The 22997-nt window shown below is 47.0% G+C and overlaps 1 protein-coding gene across 6 annotated transcripts; it reads left to right on the forward strand.

Annotated features, from left to right (window-relative positions):
- The first annotated feature begins 3234 nt into the window (after positions 1-3234).
- Positions 3235-22539, forward strand: LOC120822004 (serine/threonine-protein kinase PAK 3). Of its 6 annotated transcripts, none has more exons than XM_078106768.1 (17): positions 3236-3459; positions 12473-12666; positions 12801-12901; positions 13308-13461; positions 13575-13612; positions 15695-15757; positions 15983-16048; positions 17024-17227; positions 17325-17496; positions 17850-17913; positions 18656-18704; positions 18828-18940; positions 19704-19821; positions 19983-20082; positions 20318-20514; positions 20620-20757; positions 20911-22539. In XM_078106768.1, the coding sequence occupies exons 2-17, from the start codon at positions 12495-12497 to the stop codon at positions 20998-21000; spliced, it is 1839 nt and encodes a 612-aa protein (XP_077962894.1). In that variant the 5' UTR covers positions 3236-3459; positions 12473-12494; the 3' UTR covers positions 21001-22539. The 6 variants fall into 6 exon arrangements, with proteins under 6 accessions (XP_040037168.2, XP_077962894.1, XP_040037166.2 ...); XM_040181232.2 differs by having other exon boundaries at positions 17057-17227; XM_040181234.2 differs by lacking the exon at positions 15983-16048 and having other exon boundaries at positions 3235-3459; positions 17057-17227.
- The last annotated feature ends 458 nt before the right edge of the window (positions 22540-22997 follow it).

Raw genomic sequence — 22997 nt, forward strand, 5'->3', positions numbered from 1 at the left:
TGTTTCCTCCTCATATATCATCATTTCCTGCGAGGCCTGCACGTCTCTATGAAGCTTCCCTCCACCTCTGCTCCCAAGGCACAGTGAGCACTGCCAGAATGTGATACTATAAACCGTCATCTGATATGGTTCATAGCGATAGACTAGTGCAATGATTATTTCATTCTGCACCCAAAGAACCTTATTGTCTCAAATGTCTTCCTTCCATTTTGCAGAATAATATATTCTCCTCGGACTGATTAGGAAGGATAATCAGGAAATGACACGCGCACACACGCGAACGTGAAGGCATTTTCCTATTCATGTTGCTTATCGGTTGAACCAAAATTTGCTGGACTGGACTGCGAAGCTTCACTGCCTTCACAACTTTTTTCCCTACAAGGCAAACATGTTATAAAGAACGCACAGCCACTGGTACTCAAATCCATTTGACAAAAGGACACTAGTTACTGTGCTTAGGCAGTGGTGTTTTGTGGTAAACATCGGCCTGCTAACGTGCTCCCACTGACGATGCCAACACGCTGATGTCAGCAGGTGTCGTGTTCAGGTCACAACCTGAGATTACTCATCAGAATGCCAGCATTTGTCAAGTAGAGCTGAACAAGAAGTTTTGCTAATGCTGCACAGAAGTACTTTGCCGTAAACAGATGTATTGGTCTAATTGGGGATACGCGCGGCTGCATATTTTGCAGCTTTCCATCGCATGGCGATATTTCACTTAAAACCTGTACTATTATCTGCAATTTTCCCGACTCAGCCCACACCACTGCTGAAATCCAGATGGGGCTCATTACAAAATGTCACCAGGGAGATGTGCTCTGCCTCCCAGGGATATTTATAGGATACATTATATAAACCTGGTCACTCACAGCAGCCTATGGATACTAGTAAATCGTGCTCCTCCTCACGACAGCTGCAGGTGCTTCTGTCGGCTCCCGATCTGAGGCGAGCTCTGGGAAATGATCTTTCTGGAGTGTTAATCGGCTAAGTTTATGAGTCACGGTGTTAGCAGCATGTGGGACGGAGAGAATACTGCACGCATGTTTATAGCCGCTAGAACAAAGATATTGTATGAGACACCACACCGGATGAGGTTACACGTATAATATGTAATATCTATGAATATTTAGAGATGTCGATTCTCCAAAAGACAAGACAGCAACACTCAGGGCTGTGAAAGGACACCGGTCGGTAGAAAGTCTGTGACCTTTCTAACCATTGTTGAATCTCAGTTGGTTTCTTGGAGTCAAAAAAACTCCAGGTTGTCTCCTGGAGGGGACTCAGCGTGTTAACCCAGGTGGAAGACATAATCCGTTACTAATTTCATCTATTAAATCTCTTTGAATTACCAAATGAAAGGTTAGAGAAGAACTTGAGCACAATTTGGTGGTTGTGTGTGTGTGTATTACTTCTTTGTTAAGCCGGGGCCGGATTCTGATCAGAGTCGACCCTGATTGGCTGACGGAGGCTAATAGCAGTCCTTTATAACTCATTGTACCATGACATTCACTGTGTTGCAAAAAAACCCAACAAAACACTTATTTGAGAATTAGAAAAAAACTTGAATTGATGAAACACTGACCGTTGACACAGTTCACATTATGCATTTTTAATCCCATGACCTGTGAATGTCGTTGATGGTGACCCTGAAATGCTCTGATGTTTGAGGGAGTCCATGCGTTTGGGTCCGTGATGGAAGCTGACCACTTCACGGTATTTACGCATCAGCCAAATGCCGGCTGAGATGACCCCACTGTGAATATCCATCATTACAGTCACATTTACGAAAGTCATCAGCACGGACAATGAATAAATTAGTGGTTGCTGCCGAATTGAAAAATATAACAAAAAATAGATCTCTGTAGTATTTAACTGAGAGGTCAACATCATCCAAGTGAGGTATCTTTATTTAAATGCTTTGTCATAGTTGTGTTGTCTCAGATTGAGGTTGATTTTTTTACTTTCTTCTATGTTTAAAATCCCAAAGAGTTAAGAAAGTATCATGACTATTTCCAAAATATACTACATGTTACTATTTCTGAGATGGATCATTTTTAAGCTATTTTCTTGCAATTGCAATTTAAAAAAAAGCCACCTTCTGATGCGGCCAAAGGATCACAGTGAACATTATCATCTCGTTATTATCAGGTTCTCCATTTGAGGAAACGCTGTCACAGAACAGCCATATTACTCTCTGACAAGGAGTCGACATTACAGGGGTTGTCAGGACAACCAGCCATGATTCACAGAGCCTCAGATAGGCCTCCACCTTGGGCTAGAAGCACTTTCCATGAGACTGAGCAGATGCTGTGCCACTCAGCCAATCACAGGTGAGATAGACGAAAAAGATGACATCATAGGCAAATTAGGGCAAATGCAGGGAGGTTTTGGGTTGTCGTCTCCGCCTGCTCATGAACCCAGTCACATTTATGCTTTGAATAAATTAGCTAGCCATTTATGGCCAGAAAAGCATTCTGGCCATAAATGGTCAGAATATATTTTTTTTAATTTGGTATTATCTAATATTTTTATTATAAAAATAAGAACTACAGTTGTGAACGAGAATGCAGACTGTATTTCAACAGACACCTGATCTATTATTCACTCTGGTGCACAGAGCGTGAATACTAACACCGTGATATGATATAGATGACCTTTTATCAATCGAAAATCCTCTGATCAATATTTCAGTGTTGAGCACCAGGCATTCATTCACAGGGAAACTTGTCATGTCATGAGCTAAAGGCTCAAACATGTAAACAGGGAGATAGCCCTAGAGGGACTTTCTTAAATATACCACCACCTGTAAAATAAACAGTTTTTGTTTTGTTTATTACATCTATTTATTTCAGGACAAAGATCACTTAAAATGAAATATATTTTGGTTTTATATATTAGTTGTATTATGCTTGTTCAACTGAACCATTTTGCAGCGAGTTATCACCTTTGATTATATTTTTGTTTTACAATGTGCTTGTTGTTTTCTTCCAAACTTTTAGAGCATATATCTATGAATCTACCACAACCCTTTGCAGGTAATATATCAAGTTTTACCCGTTCCCCTTTAAAAATAGTTAAGATAGAAAATACATTTACCATCCCTCCCTCCTCTCCTCCTCGCAGAGCAGGTTTCTTCTGTCAAACACAAAACCAACCGCGTCTGCCCGCTGCCTGCCTCCGCCCCCTAAACCGCCTCCCTCATTAATATTCAGCCCTTCAGCCAATGAGCGGAGCCGGGTGGATGACATCACGGGCTAGGGAACAGTGAGCAGCCAGTGAAGCATCCAGCCTGCCGAACGAGCTCGCTTCTCTTGTTTTAGGGTCAGGAACTGGTCTGACAAGAGAATGGCAGTCCTGCCTTTAAACTGTCACTAGGACGGCGCGGTTGACGATGAATCCACCAGAGCTCCGGGCTCAACGGCGAAACACGGAGCAACAGAATGTGAAGACATATTTCAGGTAATACCCTCTCTTATGTATGGCAATAGAGGAGGGGGTGGGGGGGAGGAGGAGGGGGAGGCTGTGTATGTAGGGGTGCTTTGTAGCCCCCCCCTTTTTTCCCCCCTTTCCTTCCACTGTTCATCCTGCCCTGCTAGGAAGGCAGCTGTTCCATCAGCAGTAGAGCAGCAGAGATATGGAAATGGATGCCTGCATCAGAAGGGCTCGAGACGTGTGTGATCATATATAGATATACGCCCCCCCCCCCCCCCCCCCCCCCACACACACACACACTGCAGCACATCAACTCTGTATACACTCCCTTGTGCCTCGGAAATAGCATCCCTATTGATGGGGAGGTGTTGGAATCAATGGTGGCGCTTGTACCGGCCTTTTGTGCGCGTGCCCGCCTGCCTGCCTGCGTGCGTGCGTGCGTGCGTGCGCCTGGAGAAATGCAGCAGCTGCAGTGGCAACGCTGGAACAAAAAAGAAGCGATGCTATTTCTGGTCCCCAGGCTAACGGATGGATCAGGGCTGTGGATTGGGTGGTGGTGGTGGTGGTGGTGGTGGTGGAGGAGGAGGAGGAGGAGGAGGAGGAGGAGGGGGTGAATGGTTACACGCTTTTGTTATCTCTGCACGGCCTCACCTATGTGCTGTCTAGGGAGGGTTTCATGAAGAAATGTCTTATTTCCATTTCGGTCATTCAGAGATCTCGCTCTCGCTTTTACATGGACGTGTGTGTGTGTGTGTGTGTGTGTGTGTGCGTGCGTGTGTGTGTGTGTGTGTGGCAGTTTCATGGCCGCCGTAGTCACAGGGAGATATACAACATCTGGTCACCTGACTTCATTTGGGGAGCGGAGTGGGGGCTGGGGCCGGTCCTATGAAAGCTGAGCTACTCTGCCTCAGATTCTTCCACAGCCATCGGTGGAGGTGGAGGGAGGGAGGGAGGTGATCGGCTATTCGGAGGAGGATGTGCGCCCCCCCCTCCCTCGCCCCCCTCCCCCCTCACACCCCGTCACTTCTGCTCACTCAGCTTCGTGGCTGCAGAGCTCACGCGTTCATATCCGAGGAGGGCGCAGTCATCCTCGGGCCTGACGGGGGACCTGTTGTCGTGAACGAGGGATGCGAGAGAGAGAGTCACAGCAGTGATGGAGGGGAGGGGAGGGGAGGGGGGGGTGCGAGGGGAGCGCAGAGGGGAATTGGGGGATGGGATGCCGAAGGTGCTGCTCCCTCTGTGTGTATTGATACCGATGTCATCCTCGGCCCTCCATTCATCACTAATCCATCCGTCCCGACGCCGTGACCGCGCTCATTTCCCCGCGTTCCATCAAGAGTTTGTGGATTGTGTCCCCCCCCTCCCCCCTCTCCCCACACCTCTCTTTTTGTATGGAAATATCGAGCGCCCCCCCCCCAAGCCCAAAACACCAGGCCCCCTCCTTTGTCGTTAAATAACCTCATTTGAGAATCTATTATTTCTTTGCAGTACGATTGGGGATTGTGTGGGTACAATATTTAGTGCCAGTACAACCCCCCCCCCCCCCCCCCCCCTTCAGTAGTAATCTAATACGGAGGTGATGCGTTATGCTGTTAGGGTGTTTGTGTGCCTCTCTGGTTGTCTCAGCGCGCTACACGTGCCACAAGCATCGCGCGTGCATCCATCACAGCTTTATCTGCACGCGTGTGTTGCAGGCAAATGGGCGGCTAATGGCCGTGTTTTGCGTCGGCGGGTTCCGGGTAGGGCCAAAGTACTCACAGGGGCCTTTGTCGGCGTAGGTGGCCGCCAGTGTCACAGGCACCGGCATGAAAATGTTATATTTGCAAAGAATCTGCATGTGCGCTCTGCGATATAAAAAGTACCAGGGAAAGCTGCTCCCTGAAGCTGACTGTTTGGAGTGCAAACAGGAATCGTGGAGGCCGAAAACGAAGCTTATGGCGGCTCGGCTGTTTTCACAACTAACCCCGGGGATTAACTTAAAAAAATGATTATCAGAGATGCACCGATGATGAGATCAGACCGACTCACAAAGCTGAATTGTGTATCTGTTGCAATTACACAATTATTTCATTGAATTATAATTACAGTACATTTTTGTTGTTTATTGGATTTAGTTTTAAAAAGTTAAGAAAGCAATGTTTACGTCAAGCCGACACATTAACGCATGATCCCTTCCACATAGCGTATGTGCATACAGCTTATTAATAGCGCATGTATTTGAAAAAGGCGAATCAATGCCTCAATTTTGGTACCGATGTGATACTTGTGAAAAGTTTTATTTTGTGAAATACTTTTCAGGATTGAAGGGGGCAAAAAAGAGAAAACTATTAACTTAATCCCAATGTGGAGTTATTCTGCAAAAGTATTCCTGCATGCCACTGTAATAAATAAACAAACATTTAGCATGAATAATGAAAAATAATATCTTGTGCAATGCTAGCTACCAGGACTTCATTATCTTATCTATTATTGGATAAATGTTGTGGATGTTTCATTGTCCTGTTTGTTTCTTGATATTATCATCTCCCCGGGACCCGTGTCGCCGCCACCGATCATCCATTTCCTGCACCTTTTTATTTAACACTACCATAGACCCAAACTTTATTGACAAACCATTCATTTTTTCCACCCCCACACATCTGCCCGTGTGTCTGCACGGCCTTTGGCGTGTTGCTCCAGGCTTCCCCTCGTTTTCCAGCGGCTGGTGTAACCCAACACACGCGGCTTCTCTTACCTCACCTCGGCCGACAAAGGCAGCCGACACAGAACCTGCACTTGGCTCGCAGCCGGCCAACTGGGCTTCCTGAAACGCGATAGCTGGACGCGCGGCGCGTACCAGCGGGCCTCCATCTGTCGAGGTCCGAATGAGTCGTGCCGCCGTCGTGCGGTCCGGTCGGTGTTGGGGGCGGTTTGTGGACGTGTAGTTTGGGCCCCGTGTGGTGCGTTTTTTTTTAAAGGCCGTCGCGCCGTCTAAAGCCGAGCCGTGTTCTCGTGGAAGGTGTGTCGGAGCTGCAGTCTGTGTGTTGTGGATTAGCATGTAGGATTGGAAGCCATCTGGCCATTTTGTCTTGGAAAGGGGAGGGGAGGGGGGGTAAGTGTGAGAGATGGATGGAGAGAGACAGGGAGGGAGAGAGAGAGAGAGAGGAAACGCTCACACACTGACACATTGACACAGCTCCTCCCGTAATCTCCCCACTTGATGTCTGTTGCTACTTAGAATGAGGTTATATGTGTGTGTGTGTGTGTGTGTCTTTTTGTGTCCCTCAGTGCCCTTAGTGACAGAGACGGTCCTTCTGTGACTTACACCGTTTCTGACACATCAAACACAAACCAGCGAGGTGATGCAACGGGGACTGAAGAGAAGGATGAAATGTTGCAGAGGAGGAACCGGGGTCAGGGGAGGGTGGGAGGGGGGTCTAGAGAGCTCTGCACGCGGCCCCTGCTGCACAATATCTACACAAGGCCGTCGGGGAGCCTTTCCTTTGCATTGCACTTTGCAAGTGTTAATGCGGCCGGGGGCCAAGTCTTTGGCGTCAAACAAGCGCGCTCACAAATTGAAGCCCAATGACTGAATTTGAGAAAAATCCAGGCACGGCTTTTTCGGTGCACAATTCCAGCCACGCCGTTGCCATGACTACGCGATCAGACAAATCCTAACCCCGGGTGGAAAGGGAACCGCTCATCTGTCTGAAACAAACGAAACGCACACCCGGCGCAGGCAGCCGCACTCTGGCCCCCGGCTCCCGGCTCCCGGATTCAGTTTCCTCCCCTCGGCTGCGTGCAGGTGCGACGGCCTCTGGTTGTAGAGGCGACACACCGGCTGGAACTTTACCATGGGGGGGGCTGTGTGAGAAGGGGGGGGGTGGGACGTGAGACAGAGTGCGCCTTCATACGTGCGCGCTTGTACACATCGCTTGCTTTTCTTCTGCCGTGTTCTCTTCCGATGTGCTTTTTAACCCGTTCAACGGGACTTAGAGCCGGCGCACCATCTGTGCCGTGCAGGAGGGAATCCACCCTCAGCCTCCAGCTGGCACTCAAGCATGGCCACCCATGACACACTAATGCAAAAATCAACAACAACAACAACAACAACACACCTTTTGTAGCCCTTAAAGCGCGAAATACGAGGAGTAACTTTTCAATCCTCTCTTTTGGAGTAGGAAGCAAGACTAATTGCGGTGGAGGAGCCGAGACGGGTTTGTGATCACATGACGCCAAACGCAGTCGGCTTGTCCTTATTGCTTCTTCAAGTTCAAGGAATAACACTTGTCTGTGCCTTTTTTTTTTTGGGAAGTTCGTAGATGCTGACGGTGATGGCCGGCCGTCAAAGTGTCAGTTTGCACGCGGCGAATCTGTCCGAGTGGCGCTTCCGTTCATGGTTTCATGGGGCGTAACTCGGAAGGTTGGTTGGAATTCCAAAATCGTTCGACGCAGTTTCAACTGAACTGCAATAGCGGTTAATGTTATCGGTCACCTGAGACACACGATGCATCACTGTAATGTCTACTGCTGAATTATCTCGCTGTCTCACGACCAACTGCCAAATAAAGGCAGTACGCCGTAAAACAAAAATGTCCAGGCTGTTGATATAAAGGATCTATCTTGTCTTTCATGTGGAACTGAATGCCTGCAAATTCACAAGTAAAAGAGTAAAACATTGATGAAAAACACTTGATGTTTCTAGATCCTCGTTTGCTGCCTCAGTTACAGAAATGTGCTGTGAATATAATCAGGTATTTATCAGGGAAGAATAATCTCTGAAAACAGACAACTAGCAGTGTAAATAAGGCTCGCTAAGCTTTTAAAAGCGTTTGCCTACTTGACAGAATGAGCAACCATATTTTAAAGCACAATTCATTTAGTCGGGATAATCCCGGCCAAGCTGGCCGCCTAAAAAAAAAAAAAACGACTGGCGGTTTGTCTCCATCGACGCTTCGCACCTGACCAAATAAATTGCCGCACAACAAAGCGCTTTTATCCATAACTTTTCTCTAAGCTGCTCAAACACGACGCGCATGAGGTTCTGTCCGCTGCACTGATCAACAGTTTCAGTTTCAGTTTCACATTAATCCAGTTCACATTCTGCAAAAAGCAAGAGTGCACGCAGCCGATTACATCTTGACGCGGTGATGGAAAGAATCAGATGAAAATGAGAAAACTAACATGAGAGGTCGTTGAAGTGCACATTAGTCTGTGCACACGCACACACACACACACACACACACACACACACACACACACACACACACACACACACACACACGCGTGTGTGTGGCTGTGAGAGCCGCACAAGGGCGGTTTCACCCAAACTAAATATTAAATGACAACATGCTCACGAGCCTCTGCAGCGGGGGAGTTCTGGACAGGAAGGAGTCTGGAATGAGATTCACGGCGGACTGAAGCTATTGTTCTAGTATCTGAGGAGAAGTCAGACATTGTGTCTCATAGTTGTTGTCCGTGCGAAATGAAGTGAAGAGGCGGACCTGCTCAACTGGATTATTTTTGAAGTAACTGGGTCATTATTTCTGAAAGGAGACAACAGTAATATGGATTTTTGATGTTGGAGTGAACTTTTGTGTGTTACATTTTGACCTTGGCAGGCCAACCATGTGACAGAGGAGTGTGTGTGCGTGTGTGTGTGTGTGTTGACATCCGTGCGTTATGTGGAGGTTCGGTCTCGTCGTACTTTTTCCTCTCGCAGGCAGGAGAATGGGACGCCTCTCTCCTAAGCAGAGGACCGTAGTGTACAAGTACTGTGAGCTCGGAGATGAAGGGGATAACAATGGTTAACTGCAGCTATCCTCCCGCCCCCCCTTAGCCTTTGAATGTCCTCTAGCTGTCCGTCCCGTCCAAGTAATCAGCATCCTTCAAAGACGCACAGCCAAAAGCTGAAGCTAAGTCAAACAGAGAGCGTGAGTCCTAATCAGGGGCACGGAGAGCCGGGCTTATGGACCCCCCCCCTGCCCCCCCCCGCCCATCACTGGGCTCAAGATTAGAGCCTCGCCCTGCGTTAGCCGTTCAAATTCGGCATTAATGTTTGAAAGAGCAGAGAAAATGTCTGCTCTTCATGGATGGATTAATATTTTATGGGAGAGAAATGTGCAAACATCCCCGGTAATATCCGCGCCGAGCAGGTGGACGTTCGATGAGTGCCTTTTTTTGGGGGGGGCGGGGGGCACTCTTCAATTAATCCGGTCAACTGGTGTCAAAACGTCACAGCCTACCTGAGCAACACGAGCACCGGCCTCAATTTCCGACAAATTAGCGGGTTTTGGGTGTCACGGCCTGCATGTTTGACCGAGCTCGTCCTCCTCAGTGACCTTTGCTTCCTACCAGTTGAGCCTCGCTTTATTTGTAACGTTGAGGGACAAGCCTGTGTGTGTGTGTGTGTGCGTGCTGCTTGATTTTTTCAGGGGGACGGCGCGCTCACCGCCTGGGTTTGTGCGACCTATGAAATCGCTTGCTTGCTGGTCGGCTTCCGGCTGAATCCTGCTGCAGCCGCCGGATACAGACGTGACCCCAGTGGGACGCCACGTAATTCATCCACGCTGCTCTGCGATGGCGGCCGTGTCCGAAATGATCATATTGTGCTGCACCAACACTCACCCGATAAACCTCGCAAAATGATACATTTTTAGGTTTAAATGAGCCTTATTGCTTGTTGTTGCAGATGTTTTTATGTTTTCCTCTGTATTTGCTGACTGCGTAGTGACCTGATGGAGTAGATCCTAGTTGCTGTATTTAGGTCTTATGTCCACGTTATTGAATTTAACTAACAGCTGTATGACATACTGTATTTGGAAAGACTGTGTTCAAAAGATTATGTTAATAGATTAAGAGAAGGATCAGTCACAGCAGCAGGGTTAGGGATATATATATATATATATATATATATATATATATATATATATATATATATATATATATTTACGCTGTAGCCTAGGATTGTTTTAACCTTTACATTTGGGCTTGTTTGTCATGTGACGGGTGGCTCCCCGTCAACATTGTGACATTGCTTTATAAACTGCAGCGTTTGGCTGCGTTCGGTGTATTAGCGACACGCCTAACTGCCAACCTAATAGAACCAGTTTTCTGACCTTCTCTTGTTTGTAAGTCACCCAAAAACGAAAGTAACCGCCAGCATCTCTCCCAGGGAAAACCCCCAGAGAAACGATCTTTCCACGTAAGAGCATATCAGGATAGTCGGGTTTCTCATCAGCTGTCTGGTTAGTTAAAACTCGTTTGTGTAACTTTTATCAGCCAATCCGTCCCCTTGAGTGAGTCCCCTTCTCGTGACCCTGTCTGAGGTCACAGATACAATAGATGTAATCTCTTGTTTACTGTATAACATGTGTCCACCGTCTGTTGGACTGCATGAACAGTGGGTTTTATCTAAATTCTTAAAGCATAAATCTGAGGGGGGAAATAACTGTATAAACCGTGTTTACATAAACTAGTCATCCAGTGGCTAATAAGTGGAGGGGTTAATTTGTTCTGACATGTGGCCTTATTATATTAATATAATATGTTCTGGTTGTCCTGTCTAAACTGCAAAAGACAAATGCGTCTCAAAGGAAAGGAAAGATGCAATGATGTTACCTGACTGATTAAATAACTGCTTGTTATAATCAATATTCCTCTACTTTCCTCCTCATTTTGGGGAATGTAGTCTATAACCATCCAGACAGCGTCCCGTCCAGGAAGATGGTTGCATAAAAATTGTAAAGGCCACATGTGTGTTTTGTCAGAGGCAGTGAGCTCTGTGTAAGAGCCGAACATCGGCCTTTGTTTAATATGTAGGTCTTCACTAAGGGGGGTGAGGGGGCTGGATGACCGGCTTTCTGCTGGGACGGTCGTGCTGCACATCACATGACGGGTGAGGCCTCGGGGTGAGTCAAGGAGGGGAGTTTAAGATCGTAGTGGGATGGCTAGATGGAAGATGAGAGTGATGGAAGCGTTCACTCTTGCCGGATTCTCTTAGAATCAATTCCTGGTGACTCTGAAAGAATCTGACCCGAAACAACCATCCATTCAAAAAGCAACTCTGAGTAATATCGGAATCTGCTGTACAAAAGCATGAGACGGTGTCGCTGTAACAGGATTCCTCATGTTACAATGCTAAAGTAGGCCGAAGCTCTAAAGATACGATATATCCAAACTGTAACCGAGTCTTCTGTAAGCGTTTGATCTGACTGAATGCATCCAGCGCACCTTGAAAATGGCTTTGTCACATTCCTAGTACCCCACTTCTGCTGCTTCAGAAACCAAAGAAAGGAAATACTGCATACATGAATATTGGTAAAGTGTCAAACTATTTTATTCAAGTTATGCAGGAAAAGAATAGTCAAGTCAAGTCATTTTATTTTGTATAGCCCAGAATCGCAAATTACAAATTTGCCTCAGAGGGCTTTACAGTCTGTACACATACAACATCCTCTGCCCCGAAACCCTCCATCGGCACAGGAAAAACTCCCCAAATAACGTGAAACAAAGAGTTCACCAGTACTATATTATGTACTATATTGTTATTTGTGTTAGGATAGACAAAAGAAAGTGGACCCAAAGGCAGACAATAAAAACTACCACGATGGCGTATAGTCACGCTGTGGGTTTATGTCCGGTTTTATTTTTTATTTTTCTCGTGCCCGTGTCTTAACTTCTCTTCCTGCCCTGTTTTCCCCTCTGAGCTTGATTGTCTGCCGTGTCTCTTGTTTCCTGCTGTGTCCAATCACCTGCACCTCCCCGGTGTATTTAAACCAGGTCACAGCAGGAAACAATCAGGGGCAGAAAATCACACTCACAGGGGAAAACGCACCAGGGCAGGAAGTGAAGTTAACCCAGAGACTTGAGAAACTACAAAATAAAACTGGACATGAACCCACACCGTAAAAACCCAAACAGAAACATGCACAACTAGCATCACAGGTTATATTAAATATGAAATATATGCGATTTCAAAGTAGGACTATTAGTCACAACTCAAGGTTGTCACGATCATCTTTAATGCTGACCTCCCCCGCCCCTCTCCTCTCTCTCATAGGACATTGTGAGTGCTGATAAAGATGTCTGATAGTGTTGATATTGAAGAGAAACCACCAGCCCCCCCCTTGAGAATGAACAGTAGTTCCCGAGACTCTTCATCGCTGAATCACGCCTCCAAACCGCTTCCAATGGCTCCCGACGAGAAGAACAAGAAAGTCCGCCTGCGCTCCATCTTCCCCGGGGGAGACAAGAGTGAGTGTTCCCACCCGCCCACATTGGTTCATGTATTTCACCTGTGTGTGTGTGTGTGTGTGTGTGTGTGTGTGTGTGTGTGTGTGTAGAAATACTAGAAATCAGCCTTCGATCTTCCCGTTTGTCTCCTGCAGCGAACAAGAAGAAGGAGAAGGAACGTCCTGAGATATCTCTACCTTCAGACTTTGAACACACCATTCATGTCGGCTTCGACGCCGTAACAGGAGAATTCACGGTGAGCTTCTCTTTCTCTCTGATAATACGGACCGATGTGCTTCTAAAATGATCCTCCGAGGAGACGGAGTCGACTGAATATCTTCCCTCCTTCGCATAAAGTTGGTAACACAAGTGACTTGAATAACAATCGCTATACCTCCCCTCTCAGGTGAAACCTGCACTGCAATCCTGCAGTGTGTCTTTTAGCTGCAGTTCCTCCCTGCGGCTGACATTTCGTTCCTAAACAAGCCTAGATATATAATACCATGACACAGTATTTGCTTTCTCTTTTCTCTTCTCAGTTGAATTCCCTTTGCACAGGTTCTGTCATTTATTTCAGTTATTCCAATGTCTGTCTAACACCTTTCTTTTGCGTAAGAACAAAGGACAAAACTCGAACATCAGACCTGTGTCTATTCGTGCAGGGCATCCCGGAGCAATGGGCACGGCTTCTACAGACCTCCAACATCACCAAGCTGGAGCAGAAGAAGAACCCGCAGGCCGTCCTGGACGTCCTGAAGTTCTACGACTCCAAAGAGACCGTCAACAACCAGAAATACATGAGCTTCACCTCGGGAGGTAAACAACGTCAGACCTGTGATGGAATGAAACAACACCCGCCGGTATAACACATATTAAACATTTACCATGGATCGAACCAAAGATTGAAACAATGTTTCTTTCTGTTTCAGACAAGTCGGCGCATGGGTACATAGCAGCAAACACTCTGGTGAGTTCTTTCAATGTCTAAACATCTTCTTGTTGGTCTTGGTTGGGTTGCTTAAACCTAAATGAAGCATTATTAATGATGCAAAAACAACTACACAGTTAGCAACTGACAAGAAAAGTTTTCCTCAGTTAATACCACTTACTTTTTAATGCTGAATTTGAAATGAAGCGTGAGAATAAAACATTACTCAGTCTGATGGAAGTGGCTCGTCTGTCCGCTTCATTAGAGGCTTTATTGCTACACTGCTTATATTGACCTCACTACACGGTCTGGTTATTAAAGTTAAGTAAAACGAGGACAGACCAACCCCATCTCTGGCGTTTTGCCATGCATAGTTTGTCATATTTTATTAGAAGATCTCTCAGATATAGAAATAATGTTTAAAAAGCAAAAAAGCAGGTAAGTGGAAACGGCTTTATTTCATCGCCTTGGGACCTCAAACCACGGTGACTCTCCCCCACTTGAGTCAACGGCTCTTCATCACGCTCACGTTCTGCCTCTAATGGGTGAAATGTGCGCGTGCTCCCCTCTGGAGGCTTACTGTCCTCAATGTGCGGCTCTAATGCACCGAATCAACCAGATTTTCAAATACCGATAGACAAGCTTCACTGGAGGCTCAACTTCATCTGGGAGGACTCCCGCTGTGGTGACCTCATTCCGGGCTTTGACCAGAGTCTAATCTATGCTTTGAATCCCCCCGGCCTGTTGGAGAAGTCGAAGACCGGGTCTGTTCAGAGGGATCTCGCCCCCCCCCCCCCCCCCCCCCCCTACCACGGGATCACTTAATGCAGGGCTGTTGCTCTAGAGAGCTCTTTGCCAGCGAAGGGCGCGGCGGTTAGTCTCAGAGGCCGTTTGGACCGTCGCAGAGGTCCCCGGCCTGCAGAGGTGACTCAGCACGGACTTCAGTTCCTCTCTGTCTCAGGCAAGCAGAGCTACGGGAGCGCCGCTAATATACCAACTTTCTCCTTTAAGGCAGTAACAGTAAGCCAAGATGAGCTACCTGATGCTCCCCCATTATTCTTAAAACTTAAAACTTCTCCTAACCTGCAATGCAGGTAAATATTTGAGAGGGGGGTGTGTGGTTTTCCTCCAGCGACCTGCTTCTCTTCTTACAGCATGCTGCAGTCGACGTGCGTCCTGCAGGTTTCTTCTCTCATGATGGATTCAACGAGACAAATAACTTGTTAGATCAGGTGCAGAAATGACTCATTTTTGTTCACCTGTGCCTCAAACCAGAACGTCGTGATGCGAGACTGACCGTTTGTTTGCTGCACGCGGTCGGTTTCTGTGTAACTTCACAGAAACCCGGAGGGACCGGCGTTGTCGGTACCTCGCAGTTCAGTGGCGCTCACGCGATACGTGACATCTTGTCTGTGTAGGCAGCCGAGTAGTAACAACGTAATAATGTTGGAATCATCCCAAAACGTCATTTTGATCCTCACATAAACGGTTAATCAGAAATCAACTGATCAAGTCAATAACGAATGCAAGGGTATGAAGCAATGTTTTTTTATAACACATTCATAATTATGATGCTCATAAATGTTTAATAGTATGATATACAAATCGCATTTGTCCAATCAGAGCCAGGTTTCTCTTTATTAACAGTGAAATAATTATCATGTTTGATTAACAGTTAGCTAGTTGCTTTAAAACAAAATGACTGCTGAAAACCTTTTTGAACAAATAAAGTGGAAAGGATAACTAATCCTTAATTGTGACACACCTGCCTGTATGTTGGGGTACTGTTGTAGTATCTGGGACACCTAAAGCGTTGCATCCTTAACATGTCAGCGGGAATTGGATCATGAACCGAAAGCGGAAGAAGAGATCAAATAATCCCTGATTAAAATATTTATAATTAAATATTAAGAAACCTGAAAATATGTTCGAGGACGGTCCACATTCTTGTCCCCAGCTTGTCCCCTCCTCGCGGTGGGGCCCAGCAGGACAATTTACGGTGCGTCCCTCAGCGGCGTAACCCTTGCCCCCTTGACTCCCCCCCCCCCCTCCCTCCCCCTGCCCTCTTAAATGTTGTGTGGGTTTGTTTTGAGTAAATCCATTTTCAACCTCCACATTCAGAACCGACTGCTGTCCTCTGGGCCTCCTGTCAGCCTTAGAACCTGCAGCGCATTATTTGACAAGGTAACTCCTCCATATTACTTTTCACATAATATATCTCTGCATTGGCTTCGAAAGCTAAATTGGATCTCCTAATTTTGACTAAAAACGCGAATAAATATCTGATTTCAGACGCATCATCACTCTCTGTATTCAACTTTAATGGGGGCATATATGACTTTTTTTTGGGGATGTTACTGATGTGTGTGTTATCTTCCACAAGAGCGCCTCTTATCTTGTTTCAAATAGGCCGTGTCTGAAATGGCGGGGCAGCGACGCATGCCGCAGAGGGTTGCGATGGCGGTCAAACTGCATGTATGAGCTCACATTCTTTACAATCGCCAATAATATGACTTCATCACCATTGTAGACATTACCGCATGGCTCCCTGAAAAAAAAAAAAAAAGGTCCCGAAAGAAATAGCACACATGGCACTGCTTACAGTTAGACACTGATTGCTGCACTGCAGTCTTGGCCCGGCTCTCCTCGGAGCGGGTCAGAGGCCCAGTGTGTCTGACTGAAGGACCGGGACTTTCCTTCAGCCAAACCCTTTAATCACCAGAACTAAGCCGCACTGCTTCATTTATGCATGACGAGACTGGAAATGGACGAAATGTTTCCACTCCGTAAGAGGAAGATGATCCAAGGCTAGCGAGGCGAGTTTTTTTTTTTTTTCTGGATGGAGAGAATCAAGGCTGAGCATCAGGCATAATAAATATGCCCGAGGCTTATTAATCCCCCTCGTTAAAAGGTATCGAGAGGATGTCTGCTCTTCATCACCGTATCGCACGTTACTGCAACAGTTAAATGCAGCATATTGCTGCTTTAACTTTCATTCTCATCTTTGGCTCATGGAACACCCGACCCGCCCCCTTGTAAATGTGAAACTCCTGAGATTAACTGCACTGGGTGACACCTCGCTCTGTTATTGCTCGACTCTGTAGCGCTCAATAACACCCTTCACTATTAACGCAAATGCTCCGAACAATTTAACCCCATTCGCATTTGTTTTTTTATACCAACTGGCAGATGTATCACAATGGATTGACTGTATTTTGCTTGTGTTGTTATGATATGCAATTTATTTCCACTCTTTTGATTTAAATTGTTGATCCAATGTTATATGGTTGATACAATCCAAAAAATGAATTCACCGTCAACGCAGCCTGTATGTTCTATTACAACGTCAAACGCCGTTTCTGGTTTATTTGGGTTTTGCGGTTTGTGTGTATTTTTAATAGATAAATGCAAAGATCTGCTCTTTTCATTCCATGCTCCCACATGGCACAGGCACCCGGACTAACCTCCATCTCCGTCCCCCAGGGCGCCAAAACGGCATCGTCAGAGCCCCCGATCGCTCCGCCTGTGTCCGAAGAAGAAGACGAGGAGGAGGAGGAGGAGGAAGAGGAGGAGGAGGAGGAGGAGGAGGAAGAAGAGGACGACGACGACGAGCTGCCCCCGGTCATCGCGCCTCGGCCGGAGCACACCAAATCCGTGAGTTTGTGGCAGCCCGAAATGAGTGAACGCGCAACACCCCCCCTCCCCCCCCCCCCCCCCCCCGCATGTCTTTGACTCTGACGTCCGGCCGCAGATCTACACGCGCTCTGTCCTGGAGCCAAAGCTGCCGGCCCCCGCGAAAGAGGTGGTGACACCGCCGGAGTCGCAGGTCCAGCCGGACAACACGTCCGACACCATGTACCGCCACACTGACCGCCAGAGGAAGAAGTCCAAAATGACGGATGAGGAAATTCTGGAGAGACTCAGTACGTTCCTCTTGAGACATTTCGTGAGCCACGGGGGTTCAGGAGTTCAAATGTTGTAGACTGTGAAAAGTATCTCCTTCTGCAGTGACTCGGATGGCCCGATTAAATTACTTCAAATGCACAGATTCTGGGCATTTAGGAGCAATGTGCGAGCGAACAGGGCTCCTTTTCTCTGTAACATAACAAGCCCCGAACTACCAGCATGCACTGCAAAGTACAGATTCATGTCCTGCACTACGAGGCAGCGTATGTCTGAAGTAGAAGAAATCTGAAAAGTTTGTGTATTTATGTGAAAGCTCTTTTATGAAGCCGTGAGCCTCAATCATCACAAATCTGCTTTCCCTCTGACTCAGGGAGTATTGTGAGCGTGGGGGATCCCAAAAAGAAGTACACGCGCTTCGAGAAAATAGGACAAGGGTAAGTTCATCCGCGGATCATAAACAAGTCGTCGCGGTTACTCAAACGGAGCAATTTATGGAGCGGTCAGTCTCCGCTTTAGTGAGCCAGAGGCGGAGTGTGGGGGGGGTCAGGCCGAAGGACTGTGAGAGAAATAAGCAGGGAGGAAATGAAAACTGTATCCTCGCTCTCTCTGCCTCCTTGTCTTTCTGGTTTTAGACACAGAAAGTCGTTGATCGTATCTGCTCTGATGTTCTTACTTTCTCCATACCTGATCAGGAAGATCCTCCCTTAAACAGCAGATGACCATTTACTCCTTTTAGTAGCAGGAACTGCACGTCGTTACTCCGACAGTACGCAGGTGTAGCTGACGGAAAGAGAAAGCGGAAAGACTAAACCCACAGTGGAAGGTTTTTTAGTGTCATGAACAGCCGTTCCAAATAAGGAGAACATTTCTGATTGCCATTCCTAATCATAAAGATCTCGCTTTGCATCGCTGTTTCATTCAGTTTATGGATGAAGAGCCACACAGGACTGTCAGCAGGTGTAGACTATTACTATTATGTACTGTTTAGCCCTTTAAGTTTAATTATATCTGATCTGACTGCAGTAAAACTGATGCATACAACTTGGACCTGATCTTAAGTGTCCTCTATAAGTCTCTTTTGGGATTGTTTTGGACTTGACATTATTTAAGAAAAAATGATACTCATTTATTATCATTTCTTAAGATAACTGTGATTTTCATCGTGTGTTTCACCAGAGCGTCCGGCACTGTGTACACCGCCATCGACATAGCAACCGGCCAAGAGGTGAGTCAGGTTCTGATGTCCGTCAATCACAATCAACGGTGCTTTTCTAATCTTTTTTTAAAAAACTTTACTATTGAGGCTTTTCCTTGAGCTCAGCCATGAATTCCTCGTCCGTTTCCTCAGGTGGCCATCAAGCAAATGAACCTGCAGCAGCAGCCCAAAAAAGAGCTGATCATCAATGAGATCCTGGTGATGAGGGAAAACAAAAACTCCAATATTGTGAACTACCTGGACAGGTCAGGATTCCCCCACGCAGGGTCATATTTAACACCGTGGATACAAACCTGAGGTCGCGCCCCATTTAGGTTTATACTGCTTCAGATTGCTTGCTGTCCAACATAAATAATTACATTTATTGTTTTAAAAAATAGAGAAAAGCATCAAATCATACAAACCCATAATGGTTTCATGACACCCTATAAAAAGACCATTAACAGGCAATGTACACAGTTATTTAAGAGACAGTTTCAAATGTGTTTGATTTGCTACTAGTAACTGATTTGGGGTCCGAACTCAAGTTCAGTACATGTTGTTACCATTATTGACATTCAAGGATCCCCTGAGCCTTCTTCCGTGTTCCCCTTTCTTCTTCCTCGTCTTGCTTCTTAATGGTGTTCAGCATCCATCATTTGGTGCATGATTGCCACCTACTGTCAGAAATTAATTTGAGCACACGGTCTCAAACGTTCTTTCAAATCTTTAGCATCTGCTCCCCTCAGCTCGGATTTCATTACGCTGGTCTTTCTGCTGCTGTTCACAGCTGGAAGTCACACGGTCGAGCAGCCGCCGTGTGTTGTAATTGACTCTGCATCAGGGGTTCTACGTTGTACAGATGCTGCCTAAATACTCTTCTTCGGGAAGTTCTGGTCTCATTTTGTCCTTTTGTGTCAACCAGCTCGCCTAGATCGTTAACTCGTCAAAGCGACGACTCAACATAAAACCCCCAGTATGAAATGCGTGTCGGGCTAAAACTGTGTTTTTCTTTGTGGCTTGTTTCAGTTACTTAGTGGGAGACGAGCTGTGGGTGGTGATGGAGTATTTGGCCGGAGGCTCGCTGACAGACGTAGTGACGGAGACCTGCATGGACGAGGGCCAGATCGCTGCAGTCTGCAGAGAGGCAAGAAGCCGACTTTGCACATCAGCAATACCTCCGATTAATTAGAGCTCCTTTTGGCATTTAGTGGGCACAGGCAAACATTTTAACAGAATTGTGAGCACTTCACGCTGCCAAGAAAAAAGGATTATCCAAAAGCTTTTTTTCTCCCCCTTTGTCTTCAGTGTCTTCAAGCCCTGGACTTCCTACACTCCAACCAGGTGATCCATAGAGACATAAAAAGTGACAACATCCTCTTGGGCATGGACGGATCCGTCAAGCTTAGTAAGTCTTCACATATTTTAGTTCAAACCCCTTTGCTTTAATGTGGTAGAATTGAAGTGAAAAGCCCTGTTTCTGAGAGAGAAAGGTGTTTGATGGCACCGTGACAGATGAAAGATTACTTTAATTACACATGGGGTGAGTTCCAAGTGAAACTGTCTCTTTAATGTGATTGAGGTGACAAAAATGCAAACCAAGACCAGAACACTCACCGCTGCTTCGCTCGCCCCCTCTGCAGCCGACTTCGGCTTCTGTGCCCAGATAACTCCCGAGCAGAACAAGCGCAGCACGATGGTGGGAACGCCCTACTGGATGGCGCCCGAGGTGGTGACCCGCAAGGCCTACGGCCCAAAAGTGGATATCTGGTCTCTGGGGATCATGGCAATAGAGATGGTAGAGGGAGAACCGCCCTACCTGAATGAGAATCCACTAAGGGTGAGACGCAAAACCAGCTCCTTTGTCCTCATGTAAGATGGGGTTTAAATATCTCTATTTCTGCTTGAACCTCATGCGACGGTCTCTTTAACGTTGTCCTTTTAGGCGCTGTACCTGATCGCCACCAACGGGACTCCAGAGCTGCAGAACCCAGAGAGGCTGTCATCTGTGTTCAGAGACTTCCTCAACCGCTGCCTGGAGATGGACGTGGACCGCAGAGGCTCTGCCAAGGAGCTGCTCCAGGTAAAACCCAATCTAGAACCTCGATGGACCTACAAGCACGGACACGCTCTTTCATGCCCTGCAGATGTCAGCAAAGCGCACAAAAACCATTTCCGATAATAAATGATGCACGCAACCATTTTTCTTTTGTAAATCCTCTCTGTCGTCCTGCAGCATTCCTTCCTGAAGCTGGCGAAGCCTCTGTCCAGCCTGACGCCTCTGATTGTAGCTGCGAAGGAAGCCATAAAGAACAGCAGTCGCTAGTGTGGGCCCTCTGTCCCCACCCGAGGCTGGAGCCCTGCCTGCGGCGTGTGCGCTCACGGAGGGGGGGGGCGGGGGCAGGGGCTTGGGCGTTTGGCCGGTGGGTGACGTGACAGTGGCAGCACAATAATCGGGAGGGGAGGAGCGGGGCGGGGGGGGAGGTGTGGGGGGGTTTGTGTGACTTACCGTGACAGCACAAGGACATAAGACCCCAGGCCTCATACGTAGGACGGACATCTGGCCTTGCAGCCTCTCGGGGCCACGCTGCAGAAGAGACCTTGCCTCCTTGTTTACTTCTCCAGCACTACGTGTAGAGCAGTCCATCACAAGTACAGTGTGTGTGTGTGTGTGTGTGTGTGTGTGTGTGTGTGTGTGTGTGTGTGTGTGTGTGTGTGTGCGTGTGGAACAACTGTGCGCGTCTCTTTGTGACATACGTCTTGTTAAGCAGCAGTCGCCGCCCCCCCCCCCCCCCCCCCCCCCCCCCCCCCAAACCAAGAGACCTTTTCAAGAGGAAACTTCAGCAGAGAAGAGGAGCATCTGTTAAAAACTTGAGAGCCCGAGATTCCTTCCCCGCCCGGCTTTGGGCTCGTTTTCGTCTTTCCTCTAGTTCCTCCGTGCAGCTCAATCAGGCCACACTCGTACCTGCCGTGGCTGATATCGGGTCCCAACCTTTGCCTGCATGGCTGCGGCTCTGTGGAGGAACATCGCTACTCCTGTGCGGATTGTCACCTCTCAAGGTGGCATACTTTATGTGCACGTGTGTGATTGTGTGTAGGGGTGCAGCCACAGGGGAATGCGTCAGGAATAATTTCATATGCCAGCTTCAAACATCCTTCTTCAATCTGCGTCATGTAGGTGAAGAGAGACATGTCCTGCTCTGCATTAGAGCCAACTCCTTTCAGAAAGTCACCTTCAAATAATTACTGATTAACTGTTCTGATTATTCAAAAAATCTGCCTACACAAAGTATTTAATTAACAGGAACACGTGACTCAATTGTAGATTACGTGTGCAAATATTGAATTCTAATTACATAATGCAAACCCCTTCATATTAGTTTCGAAAGGAAAGTGTTGGGATGTAGAGAAAGACACTCGCTGTTGAGATGAATCCTTCTTATTCCATGTGACAGAGATGATCAATGGGACTGTGAAACCATGTCCGCTTCTTACTGTTGCAAGAAATGAATGCTTGAACAAATAATTCTGACCCGTTTGCACACAGTTCACAAACTGTGGCATTAATTCTGTACAAGCACCCAAGGATAATCCAATAGATAGTCAGTGCGTTTCTCTGTTGCCGTGGCTTTAGACAACATCAAACATCCATCCATCCGTTTCTGATTCGTCTTATTGCATTTGACAATAAGGTGTGAAATAGACAGAACAAAGACAGATAAGAGACCAGACACACTTTTTCACTTCAACATCTAGCGTGTACTTAGCGATTGCTCGTCCTTTTCAAGGAGCTTGCACACCGTGGACCGACGCCTGCATCCCTGTGACCTTCAACCCCGAAGCAAGCCTGCGCCTCAATGCAAAAGAAGAAGCAGTTCTCCAATATCTTCTCTTCAGAAGCACAAGTCCTGTGGTCTCACCGTCTTCTATTTCAGAATACATTATGTGACTGTGACTTTACATTGTTTGGACCGAAATACCAACAAAAACACTGGGAAGCAACTGCCCCCCCCCCCCATCTCCCCGTCTCCTCCTTCTGTATTCCAGCTGCTGCTCACCCATGCTTCAGTGTCCTTTTGTCCTTCACGGGTGCTTCGTGCGTCTTGTGTCATATGATCTGCACGTCTTGTAGTGAGTCGTCGGAGCGCGTGGCGGATCATAGGGGAGTGTTTCCCAGTGAGCAAAGTAGTTGCCATTTTACGATTGTACCTCGTCCTAATGAGCACTGGGAACAGACCAGCATAGCGGAGTGTCACATTGTTTGCTAACATTCCTTCCATACCGATTCCTGTACAGAGGTTATCTACTTTGTGTTGGTGGTTT

This window comes from Gasterosteus aculeatus, chromosome 7 (genome assembly GCF_964276395.1).
Source record: "Gasterosteus aculeatus chromosome 7, fGasAcu3.hap1.1, whole genome shotgun sequence".
Lineage (NCBI taxonomy): Eukaryota > Metazoa > Chordata > Actinopteri > Perciformes > Gasterosteidae > Gasterosteus > Gasterosteus aculeatus.